The sequence below is a fragment of the Oryx dammah genome, unplaced genomic scaffold (genome assembly GCF_014754425.2).
Source record: "Oryx dammah isolate SB20612 unplaced genomic scaffold, SCBI_Odam_1.1 HiC_scaffold_27, whole genome shotgun sequence".
In the NCBI taxonomy this organism is placed as follows: Eukaryota; Metazoa; Chordata; class Mammalia; order Artiodactyla; family Bovidae; genus Oryx; species Oryx dammah.
This window is the reverse complement of record NW_024070211.1, coordinates 40,361,582-40,374,931: the sequence shown is the minus strand read 5'-3', so window position 1 is coordinate 40,374,931 and position 13,350 is coordinate 40,361,582. Positions and strand designations below refer to the sequence as shown.

General features: G+C 41.8%; 1 protein-coding gene across 2 annotated transcripts in view; it reads right to left on the bottom strand.

Moving 5' to 3' along the window:
* KLF7 (Kruppel like factor 7) overlaps positions 1–13,350 on the bottom strand; it is a 104,050-nt gene that overhangs the window by 50,842 nt on the left and 39,858 nt on the right. The window contains exon 3 of one of the 2 annotated variants that reach the window (XM_040228683.1): positions 10,334–10,967. In XM_040228683.1, the coding sequence (XP_040084617.1) occupies positions 10,334–10,967 (634 nt within the window). The remainder of the gene's footprint in view (positions 1–10,333; positions 10,968–13,350) is intronic. The other variant, XM_040228684.1, reaches the window with a different exon arrangement.

Here is a 13,350-nt window from a genome sequence, read left to right as displayed (position 1 = left end):
CTCACAATTATGTAACTTTCTGTTTTGCCTTTAACAATATCTACTGTCATTTTATTAAATGGATATTTTTGACAAACTTCCCCCAAACCAAATTCTAAATGAAGTTTTTTGACTTCAAATTTTTTTGGAATTTTCTAGAGGGCCCCTGGAACATCTCAAGAGATTTGTTCTCTCTCTTTATAAAAAAAGAGATATTAAACTAAATAGGTTTATTTACTGTGTTAAATTCACAAAGAAGCACTGTCAAAAAGGTAATATTAAGTCTTCTTTATTTTGTACTTGTATAGGTATATGTTACAAGTGTTCCAGAAACTGTATAACATTCCTGGAACTCTCATATGTTCTGGTAAAATATTATCAGTCAAAATTTTAGTTACTATCTTAAAATGCTGTATATCACAGAAATAAATATACTTCTTTAGCAAATGAGTTGGCATCAGATCTTCAACAATGGGCATTTTAAAGTTTTTTGTAACTTACAGACAGCTACTGTTTTCTCTAATATTTTTGCAAAAATGAGACTCATGGAAAGGACTTTACCAAGTGCTCCTGACCACTGACACTGCTACAAAACTAGAAAGTAATAAACCTTGAGTACATATCTTACAGCTGAAGAAGGCTCCACATGGCATCTAGAATTGGGCAAACTCTGGAGACATGCAAATAAAACTGACTAGGAAGAGAAGCAGCTGAAATCAATGTAGACTGCCTCCACCCAAGATGCTGGATCAAGACTTCATACTTTAACTAAACAACAAAAACCTTTTCTTCTTTTCTTTCTTTTACTTTGGCACTGTCCTAAAAAGGTAACACTATCATCCATGTCTCCCAGGCCATTACTAAGGGGGATAACCTTTTAGACTACTGGATCTGCCATTAAAAATACCAATCTATCCATAATACTAGAGAACCACTGGTCTTCCCTATGACCACTTTTTCATCTATTCCGAATGTCCTGTAAACTACAATTGAAACTCCCTTAGAAATCATTTAGAGGGTCTGATTTTTATGGCCAGAACAACTAGTGCCTCGTTTTTACTTTTCTCTTATTATAGCTGCACTAGACACAACTAGATAGAATGCCTAGAGAAATCACAGTGTATCTGCACTCCCATATTGTTATGATTATCTAACTATGATTCTTCCCCAGTCATGAAAAGATCTTACCAGCAGCACCCATCTTTGCCAGAAATTTAGAACAACATTTTATTTTGAGCTAGATTTACTTTCCAAATACACTGAAAACCTAACTGAACCCTGGTTTGAATGGGCAAATGTAACAAATTCCTGCAAATGAATCCATTAGTAGGAATGGTTTGTGCCCCAACATGATTAATCTTGGTCTGTGTTGATTATCATTCTCCTTGGGCTTATACATGCCTTGATGGCTGGTGTGTAACCAGGCAATGCCTCTTAGGTTGTCTCTCTACGCCTGTGTGTGTGTGTGTGTATGCTCAGTTGCTTCAGTCATGTCCGACTCTTTGCAGCCCTATGGACTATAGCCTGCCAGGTTCATGGAATTTTCTAGGCAAGAATGCTGGAGTCGGTTGCCATGCTCTCCTCCAGGGGATCTTACCAACTCACAGATTGAACCCTACTTCCCAGGTTAGGAGTGAGTACAAATGATCAGAAACCATCATTAACTCAGAATCCACTGCTAAAGCTGCCCAAGAAAAATCCTTAGACTTTCTGACCAATGTTGCTCTTAATGATGGGATAGCCGTTGATTATCTTGTAGCTTAACAAGAAGGTGTCTGTGCTGCATCCAATACCACTTGCTGCACCTGCATTAACCTTTCTGGGGAAGCTGAAACTCAGCTTCATAAAATCACTGAACAAGTCGCTTGGCTTTAAAAAGTGACTGCTTTAACAAGAGCTTTCTTTGACATATTTAGTTTTGACTGGCGTGGGTCTTGGGGACCATGGCTCTGAAGTGCACTCCAGACACTGGGAATTGTCTTGCTTATAATAATCATAATAGTCTTTCTGGTGCACTTTAAATGCATGTTTAAGTGCATGTTTGTAGCCACTAACCACCAAACGATACCCTAAGACTGAAATGTCATAAAACGGATGAAGAGAAGATCAACTTAAAACATGTGAACCTTAAGTCATGATCTGTGAATAGCACACAGAGAATCAGCAAAAATTGGGAGATCTTCAGAGCAGTGGCTGGGAATGTCATTTGATACCTTAAATTTTTATCACATCTCTCAGGCTAAGTCTGATCAAAATAGGAGAATTGCTAAAAAAAGACACAACTGGCCCAAATGGAGTCACTTGTGTTAAGCCCATGAAATTGGAAGGAAAGTTATGACCAACCTAGATAGCATATTCAAAGGCAGAGACAATACTTTGCCAACAAAGGTCCGTCTAATCAAGGCTATGGTTTTTCCAGTGGTCATATATGGATGTGAGAGTTGGACTATAAAGAAAGCTGAGCACCGAAGAATTGATACTTTTGAACTGTGGTGTTGGAGAAGACTCTTGAGAGTCCCTTAGACTGCAAGGAGATCCAACCAGTCCATTCTGAAGGAGATCAACCCTGGGATTTCTTTGGAAGGAATGATGCTAAAGCTGAAACTCCAGTACTTTGGCCACCTGATGCGAAGAGTTGACTCATTGGAAAAGACTCTGATGCTGGGAGGGATTGGGGGCAGGAGGAGCAGGGGATGACAGAGGATGAGATGGCTGGATGGCATCACCGACTCGATGGACGTGAGTTTGAGTGAACTCCAGGAGATGGTGATGGACAGGGAGGCCTGGCGTGCTGCAATTCATGGGGTCGCAAAGAGTCGGATACTGAGCAACTGAACTAAACTGAACTGAACTGTGCTAAGCCCTACTTCACCAAGCTAAAACTTTATAAATTTAATATAGATTCAGCCTCTCCCAGGAATAGAATCTTAAACCAAGCAATCTGGAATGGCCAGGTCAGAGCTAGTGAGGTTATCTGACTCACAGACCCCTACCATTCCCTAAAGGAAGCTGACCCTGCCACAAACCATCAGGTCTTTCCTGGTATAACTTCCTTGTCCAGGTTTCTGCCTATAAAAGTCTTTCACTTTGCATAGCATATCAGAAAGAAAATGAAGTCGTTCAGTCGTGTCTGACTCTTTGCGACCCCATGGACTGGAGTCTATCAAGTTCCTCCATCCATGGGATTTTTCAGGCAAGAGTACTGGAGTGGATTGCCATTTCTTTCTCCAAGGGATCTTCCCAAACCAGGAATTGAACCCAGGTCTCCTGCATTGTAGGCAGACGCTTTTACCGTCTGAGCCACCAGGGAAGTCTCTTATAACATTTCAGAGCTCTTTCCTATAAATGCTAGATGAGATGCTGCCCAATTCATGAATCACTGAATAAAGCCAGTGAGATCTTTAAAATTTACTCAGTTGAATTTTGTTTCTTAATACTCTGAACATTATCTGACATATAACAAGTTTTTATAAGTGTTTGTTGAATAAATAAAATAAATTATAGTTTAAGCTTTCATTAAAGCACTTCTGTTATCTCTTAAACACTATATCCATCCTGACATTGTACAGTAGGCAGGGATCAAGACCATCCCCAAGAAAAAGAAATGCAAAAAGGCAAAACAGCTGTCTGAGGAGGCCTTACAAACAGTTATGAAAAGAAGAGAAGCAAAAGGCAAAGAAGAAAAGGAAAAATATACCCATTTCAATGCAGAGTTCCAAAGAATAGCAAGGAGACAAGAAAGCCTTCCTCAGTGATCAGTGCAAAGAAATAGAGGAAAACAATAGAATAAGAAATTCTAGAGATCTCTTCAAGATAATTAGAGATACCAAGGGAACATTTTATGCAAAGATGGGCTTAATAAAGGACAGAAATGGTATGGACCTAACAGAAGTAGAAGATATTAAGAAGAAGTGGCAAGAATACATAGAAGAACTGTACAAACTATATCTTCATGACCCAGATAATCATGATGGTGTGATCACTCACCTAGAGCCAGATATCCTGGAATGAGAAGTCAAGTGGGCCTTAGGAAGCATCACCATGAACAAAGCTAGCGGAAGTGATGGAATTTCAGTTGAGCTATTTCAATAGCTCAAATGATGCAAAAAATGATGCTGTTAAAGTGCTGCGCTCAATATGCCAGTAAGTTTGGAAAACTCAGCAGTGGCAACAGGACTGGAAAAAGGTCAATTTTCATTCCAATCCCAAAGAATGTTCAAACTACCACACAATTGCACTCATCTCACACACTAGAAAACTAATGCTCAAAATTCTCCAAGGCAGGCTTCAACAGTATGTGAACTGTAAACTTTCAGATGTTCAAGCTGGATTTAGAAAAAGCAGAGGAACCAGAGATAAAATTGCCAATATCCGTTGGAGCATCACAAAAGCAAGAGAGTTCCAGAAAAACATCTACTTCTGCCTTATTGACTATGCCAAAGCCTTTGACTATGTGGATCACAACAAACTGTGGAAAATTCTTTGAGAGATGGGAATACCAGACCACCTGAACTGCCTCTTGAGAAATCTGTATGCAGGTCAGAAAGCAACAGTTAGAACTGGACATGGAACAACAGACTGGTTCCAAATAGGAAAAGGAGTATGTCAAGACTGTATATTATCACCCTGCTTATTTAACTTATATGCAGAGTACATCATGGGAAATGCTGGGCTGGATGAAGCACAAGCTGGAATCAAGATTGCCGGGAGAAATATCAATCACTTCAGATATGCAGATGATACCACTCTTAGAGCAGAAAATGAAGAACTAAAGAGCCTCTTGATGAAACTGAAAGAGGAGAGTGAAAAAGCTGGCTTAAAACTCAACATTCAGAAAACTAAGATCATGGCATCTGGCCCCATCACTTCATGGCACATAGATGGGGAAACAATGGAAACAGTGACAGACTTGATTTTGGGGGGCTCCAAAATCACTGCAGATGGTGACTGCAGCCATGAAATGAAAAGATTCTTGCTCCTTGGAAGGAATGTTATAACCAACCTAGACAGCATGTTAAAAAGCAGAGACATTACTTTGCCAACAAAGGTCCGTCTAGTCAAAGCTATGGTTTTCCTAGTAGTCATGTATGGATGTGAGAGTTGGACTATAAAGAAAGCTGAGCACCGAAGAACTGATGCTTTTGAACTGTGGTGTTGGAGAAGACTCTTGAGAGTACCTTGGACTGCAAGGAGATCCAGCCAGTCCATCCTAAAGGAAATCAGTCCTGAACATTCATTGGAAGGACTGATGCTAAAGCTGAATCTCCAATACTCTGGCTACCTAATGCGAAGAACTGACTCATTTGAAAAGACCCTGATGCTGGGAAAGACTGAAGGTGGGAGGAGAAGGGGATGACAGATGATGAGATGGTTGGAATGAATCACGGAGTCAATGGACATGAGTCTGAGTAAACTCCAGGAGTTGGCGATGGACAGGGAGGCCTGGTGTGCTGCAGTCCATGGGGTCACAAAGAATTGGACATGACTGAGCAACTGAACTGAACTGATACCCATCTTTTTGTTCATAATCTTTTTAGCCACCTTTCCATTTAAAAATAAACTATTTCCCTAAATCCTAATTAAACTTAGAGATTGTGCCACATTATGATTCATTATGACCTGCCTCAAAGCAGGTATCAAATGCTAAGTAAACTGCATGGGCATTTTATCTTTTCACCTAAAAAGCATACCGTTACATCTTTCAGTGCAAAACCTAGAATGTTCTATCACCACCCATGGATTAGGCAAAAGCAAATCCAGTCTATGGAGAGCCCTTGTCCTGTAGCAGAAGACAGGACATGGCCTCTTTGCTCCTTCCTCTATGCCCAACAATCAAAGATTTCACTGCTGGCCTTTGTCCTGACTGTACCAACATGACTCATCTTAACAGTGTAAATGTGAACATGATTTTATATGAATTTTCATATTAGAGAAGTCTGCTCACTTAACATAATACTCCATTTCAATCACAGGCTTTTTTTCCTTCTCAGAAATGATCAAGAAGAAATGTGGAAAATTACTCTTTGTTTTTTTGAATAGAAACTACCAACAATTTAACAAATTGATTTTTGCTGAAAATAAACATAATAAAGTAGTATTTTAAAACCTGAAAGTGAGGGACTTCCCTGCAACAAAATTTTAGGATTATTCAGCTGTCTCCAAGAGGACAAATAAAACTGTAAACATAATGGCTGACTTATTGAGAAAGAAAAATATATTATACAAAGACCAGAAAACATTGGAAGAGAAAGGTCTGTAATGGCTTGGCTGCTAAAGGACATTTTTACCCTCATGCCAGCACTAAGTGCTCTTCCCAATGAATAAACCATATGTCCATTTTTATATGCTTCCTTTCACTTAGATTCTGCTACTTCACAATTTCCCTTTGTCCCAGCCCCTGCCTCATCTTCAGCCACCCCCAGCCTGGCTCCCCAATCCCTCACACTTCAGCTCCTTGGGCAACCAGTATTTGTGCCCTAGCTACCAATTTGAACATCTGCTACCTGAAAAAAAGAAAAATCACCTCATTGCTTAACATCCTCCAGGGCAAAAAGTTTGAAGGATTCAGCATCCTCAAAAAAACAGGCACAGAAGGACAAAAAAAGCAGCAGCAGCAGCATATCTTTTCCAGCTCAGTAAATTCTATCTATATAAAGATGAAATGAATAACACTTTTAAAAATTATTCACTGCAAGGAAATCCATGTTACCAACAACGTATTGTCTTTCTTTATGCATAGACTGAGACCCACACAGTTTATTTCATTTTTGCAAGTGTGTCTCTTTTTCAACATATTACCATATAGAAGAGATAGAGCATATATATAACTCCAGAGAACAAAATGCCAGTATTTCCTTTCTTTCTCTTATATTTTTTTTTCCTCTCTCTCTCTTTTTATGTCCCAAAACACTTCCCCAGCTGAAAGATAAGAAAATATTTTCATTGAATTAAAGTGAGCCCTGTGTTAAAACAGCTTGCCTGAATCCAACCAGAGCTTCATTTCAACACTTGGTCAGCAGCCCTCCCTTATTCATTTCTTTCTATCAATGGCCTCATCTCCAACCTGAATTCTCATCACCATATACCTTTGCCCCCAAGCTTTTGCTAGTCCACTTCCTTGATATGTCTGCACTTAATTTGATTCCATCCTTCATGCTTTTTTCATTATTCTTAGTTCATCCACACCACATAAATTATCACTTTTGTTTTCAGTTCCCCTGTGCCCCCTTCACACCAATTCCAAATAAATACTTCTGATTCTCATCTATTTAATCCAAATTAATTCAGATTCCCTTTCCTCATTGCCCATCTCCACTTCTGCCTCCCCTCCGGTCTGTTTCTCTTTCTTATAGCACCTACTTTTCCCTACATGTTTGTCTCTGCAGAAGGTTTTACTGGCAAAATGCTTCGGGGTGGGTGCAAGGTCATTGCTTCCTGTGTTGTTTTAGGAAAGCTGTGCTCTACATTACTGCCAACTTCAATGGGCCATGCCTGCATGTCCAACTTCATCCTCTATGACGAGTGGCTGTGCATCACCACCCCAACACTGAAATTACGGAAGTGAGGAAAGAAAAGCTTCTTGCTTTTCAGTGGGATTTAACTTTAAGTGGTTATTTCTAGTTTACATAAAGCTGTTTTTCTTTTTTTCCACAAAATCATCTTTAATCAATATCATCGGCAATAGTCAGGACTACAATCAACCCTATTACTGTCTTTAATGAGCTCTTACCATCCGCCAAGTAATTTACATACATTTGGGCTTCCCTGGTGGCTCAAGGTAAAGAATCTGCCTGCAATGCAGGAGACCTGGTTTCAATCCCTGGGTTGGGAAGATGCCCTGGAGGAAGAAATGGAAACCAATTCCAGTACTCCTGCCTAGACAATTCCACAGACAGAGGAGCAATCCCAAAGAGTAGGACACAACTGATCGACTAAGTTTCACTTTACATACATTTACTCATTTAATTTTCAAAACAATCATAGAGGGTAAATTATCCCTGTTTTACAGATGAGGAAACTGAGACTCAGGGAAGATGCATCAGGTATCCAGGTCATAAACCTAGGAAGCTGTAGAGCCAGAATTCAAACCTGAGTCTCCCTGACTGCAAAGCCCTGCTCTTAACCACTCTGCAGTACTGCCTTTCCAATAATGCAAAATGCCTTCTTGGATGAATTCCCCACAGGGAGGATTCTTTCCACTTTAATCCACTATAGGGCAAGTGGTTGCAGGTGCTGGGAAACATAATGAGCTCCACCTTGATAATCACTCTGAGTAGACAATGCCCAAAAAACAAAGCACAGAAGATGCATCACTTCTCAGTTATCCTCCTAATACATCCATTAGAAAGCGGGGTCAGGAAAAGGAAGCAAATGCTCTGGACTCACCCCCCCAAAAAAAGAATCTCTGTTTTCCCAGAGATACCCAGCCTCCAAACTAGGCAGGACATAGCCTGTCTTCATGTCAATAATTTAAAAAATGTGCTCATCATCATGAATTCCATACCCTCAACAAAGCTCAACCTTCTCGCCTCATCCTGCCTTCTCTGGTTTCCTGGGGGGAACAAGAGATGAGGCATGGCTGAAGTCTGGGAGCACTGCAATGTCTTCTAGTTACTTTACTCACTGACTTGAGAAAGACAAATAAATAAAACTAACCTCCAGAACAATACCAGACAGGTGAAAAAAAGAAAAAGCTGACAGTAGCAGGAAGCTTTTGCCTTGAAGTATGTGAACTAGAGGACTCGAACTCAAACTCCAAAAGGAACCACGAATGGGACTTGAACCTGAGCCACGGGTTCAAAAGTAACCTTTGGATAACTTTCCATGAAGCAAGCAAGGACCACAAGCAAAAGTCAGTTTGAAATGAGAGGAGAACATGCCTGAGTCTTATGCTGTGAGGAAACACTGTCTGCTATCATCCTCCCATGGGAATGACTTTGAAATTCAAGGTGGTGATGGTTTCTAGACACACATTATACACTCCTATCTCAGGAAAGCTCCTCTGTTCTACACAAAGACATTTCCCAAAACCGCCTCCCCCAAGAACATTAGAGCTGAGAGGGGCCTCAAAAGCCAAATTGTTTGGCAGATGTAGAAAATGAGGCCACCAGTGAGGTACAGGGATGTGCTCAAGGTGACAAAGCTAGTTAGGGACAGCACTAGAACTAGAACCTAGGTTTCCCCATTTTCCAACCACTGATCCTTGCACTGCACACTTCTCTGGTGACACATCCCGCAAGTCAGCCCAGAGCACCCGGAAGGCAAGCAGCAAGCCCAAGAAGAAGAACTCTCTGCAGACACATCTCCCAGCCTAGATCTAATCACCCATTTCTTCCCAGCAACACTCTGATTCTGCTACTTACACTTTCGGAGCTCTTCCCAGTTCAGTTGGTATTGTGCATGCAGACTGAAAAAACCATACTGGCAATCTACTTTCAGGGACTCATTTAAAAACCACTAATGACAGTAATTGCTCCTACAATGCTAACCCCAAGAAGAGACACCAGCCCTAAGTTTCTGCCTCCAAGCAGAGGACAAAGACCAGATTCAAGGAAAATGCTAATCTCATCCTTTCCTTCACAAACCCCACCCTTCTAAATTATCCCATCGCTCCCAAGATCAGTGTGAGTCCTGGGAGTCCCCACAGAAGTCCCGAGTAAACTGTACAGTCCCTGCCGGGCCCCACCGCCCTTACCACACACACAGCAATGTAATCACTTCAGCAACTTCGCAGTAACAAGCTCGTTAAAAAGCAATTCTGCCATCTCTCCATAAAGCACGCGCCAGAGAACAATGCAAAAGAGGAGATGCCAATTAATTACAGAATGATCACATCTAATGAACTCTGAAACCCTCCTGCTGTTGGTGACTTTGATGAAAAATCAGGGATGCTGGGAAAAGAGTAAATAGGGACACCCTGGCTACCTTGTTCAATTGCAATTCTCTCCAAGGTAACTTTTCAGATTCCAGTGTTGAGCAAAACCGCCGAATCACACCAATAAAACAACAAAAAGTGTCAGGGAAGTGACAGGTGCATACATCACGTACGGCTGTGAGTCACACCACCAGAACCCCTGTTCAGGCCTCCTCAGCAGTGTCTGATACTACACCAAGGCTGGCCCTGCCCTCTGAAAGGATCTCCGAGCCAGTGAGTGACAAACCCACGTCTGATGCCCGGGACACCTGGAGATCCTAAGGTTAACGGGTGAGTCGCTGGGCTTCCCTCCCAGGCCCGCCTGCCTCTCTACACCTCCTCGTTGGCATGGATGCCACTTCTCGGAGCAGAGAGAAGCCCTTCCCCCCACAAGGCTAAAGGACGAAAAGGAAGAAACCACGTGCGGCCAACTTGTACCACTACCTGTGTGAGTCCTCTGGTGGGCCTTTAAGTGGGAGCTTTTTGTATAAACTTTCCGGCACCCGTTAAACTGACAGCGATGAACCCTCTTCTTGTTTTCGGGGCACGCCTCAGCCCCTACCCCTCCTTGCTCACTGTCGCTGTGTCCACTCTTAACTGTCCCAGCTGCCGCCACGGCTGCCGCCGCTGTTGCCACCCCTCCCACCTTGACTGAGCCAAGCGCAGCCTTCTTGGCCACCAGTTTCAACGTCACTGTGCCGTCCACGGCTGAGAGAGTCTGTGAGGTTTTCACCAGATGGCGGCTGAGCTCAGGGGACGATGGGGGCGTTAATGAGGTCACTGCGTTGAGCTGGGCCTGGTTGACGGCTGTGTAGCTGTCTAGAGAAGAGCTGGTTGGCTGGAGGCTGAGGCAGGTCTCAGATAGCAACTTGTCCCGAGAGAGCAGAATGTCCACGGCCGAGCTCTTCTCGCAGATGGTCGCTTCCACGGGGAGCAGCAGGGGGTCTAAGCGCCGGAAGCTCTCCTCAATGCACGGGGGAGGAGAAGCACGGAGGAAACAGTCCAAGTCCTCACCAAAGGTCTCTGAGATCCTCCTGGGTTCCGTCTGCAGGTAGCGTTCCAATTCAAGGCATGTCTGCAGAGGGCAAGGAGGGAGCGAGAGAAACAGCCATCAGAAGCAAAGAACACCAGGGGACCACATGTTGACAGGCAGAGGAGCAATCTACAGGAAGGAACAGAGGATGTTTCCTGGCTCGTATCTGAAATTTTCTTGGTGAAAGGTCTGACCTTGTTATTTTTCTCCCTGGACACTTCTGAAGGGTTCAAAAGGGTCACATCATATGAGCTCAACTACTACAGTTAATGGGGAACTAGAAACCCAGAAGGGCTATCTCACACCATCAAGTTCCCTGAGAAGATTCAATGTTAAAATGATCTCACATCCCACAATCCACTTCGGTAGGTGAGATGCTCTTAGCCTCCCTAGGAGCCACTATGCAAGCAAGAAGCAAACAAAATCAGATGAGGTTTTCATAGCAAGGTAAGACTCCCCACAGTCCAACTTCATTTTTCAAACAGACTTTGGCAAATCACTAAGCACCATCATTACGTATTGCAAGGCAAGAAGCATGAGTCCCATTACAACAGTTTGGCATCTCTGTCTACGTGATAAAAATAAGTTCAAACACAGCTATTTGAATTGTTAAAGAAAAAGACACTAATCTATTTCAATATAAAGTTTTCACCTGGTAAAGAAGTGAGGCAAGAAAAATATAATCAGAAAAGTTCAGAGTTTCAACAAATCTTCATCCATGGTGCTCGTCTTTGTAAGATGGTAGAAGTGTTTTTATGGCAAAAATGGATATTTAAGTTTATAATCTGAAAGCTCTCCTCCCTTAATCCTGCTCTTTCAGAATCTGGTAGAAAACCATAGTCCTAACTTATGTGTGCTAAGTTACTTCAGTGGTGTCTGACACTTTGTGACCCTATGGACTGTAGCCTGCCAGGCTCCTCTGTCCATGGGATTCTCCAGGCCAGAATACTGCAGTGGGGGGTCATGCCCTCCTCTAGGGGATCTTCCTGACCCAGGGGTTGAACCTGTGTCTCTTACGTCTCCTGCACTGGCTGGCAGGTTCTTTACCAATAGTGCCACCTGGGAAGCCCAGTCCTAACTTATGCCATCAGTTCAATTTGTTGTAACTTCTGGGGCTTCAACAAAGAAACACTGCTGGCAAATGTAAAATCTGACTAGCTCCTAATTCTCTGGCTCTCTAGCACTTCTATGTTTTCAACCAGTGTTCTGATTCTAGGCTTTTATTCTGTTAAGAATATATTTTAATGATATACCTGGTTGTGTTGTATCTGTCAACGATTTTATTTTGGTGACATTTCAAAAGACTGGTTTTTAATCAGCCTTCTGGTAAAACTGCATTACTGAATAAGAAAAGCAGATTTTTAACGATGAATCACCTTTGGGTCTCACTGCTGATTTTTAATAGTATAAACTAATGAATGGTTCCAATCTCCATTCAATACTCATGTCACAAGTGTTCATTCAACGACTGTGTTCACAGCAAGGTGCAAGCCTTTCTGTTGTTAGAGGATGACATAGTAACAGATCCATGTGACATACATACAGAATAAACAATTACAAGCTAAAATTTACATGAATTTACAAGCAAAGTGATACCAAATAATATAACAATAAAGTATGTTGACAAGTTCTTAAGGGATGAGTGGACAATGAATTCTGTACTCTTATGTTACGGAGGTGTTAATCAAGGAAAGCTTATTGGAAAACTAAGCTTGATTCTATTTTGCTTATTGATTAAATAAATACTCTTGCTGAGTAGCTTCCCACCACTTTATATCTAAAACCAATACTTCCACCTTCTCTGGTCTAGAAATTTCTCTTATCCTTATTTGTCCCTTTTCTGAATTCTATGTTTCAAAGATTTTTCCTTTCCTTTTTCCATCACATTGCTAAAAATTATCATTTACTTCTTCCCAGTATTAAAACCCCGAGTCTCAGCCCCAGTCAATTCACTTCTGAATTATATTACCCCAAAAAAACCTCCCTTTAGCCTTCCCTTCTCTTTTTAAACCATCACCTACCAAGAACAGTGTCTGGTACCCATCAGGTACATAATGTCTATCAACCAAAGATAAATCAACTATATACTATTACTTTTAATCATTCTATTCCACTCCACTGTACAAAAGCTACCTGCTGACCTTACTCTGGACTACGCTGAAGCTAGATATGACCACTAATACATGTCTTCTAGAACATAATCCTCCTTTAGCTTTGTTCAAAGAGTAGAACCAGACCTTTGAGACACAAATATGTTCCAGGGGGAAGTCAGCTGAATCATGGGTTAGAAGAGGTCCTCGGGACAGGTCCTCACACACAGGAACTATTTCACAGTCACCAGTGTCTATCGATAGGGCTTTTGGATGTCATATCCTCTTGTATAGTTTTTAGCTCAAAGGTTCAAAAGTCACTAAGAAACTGTGAT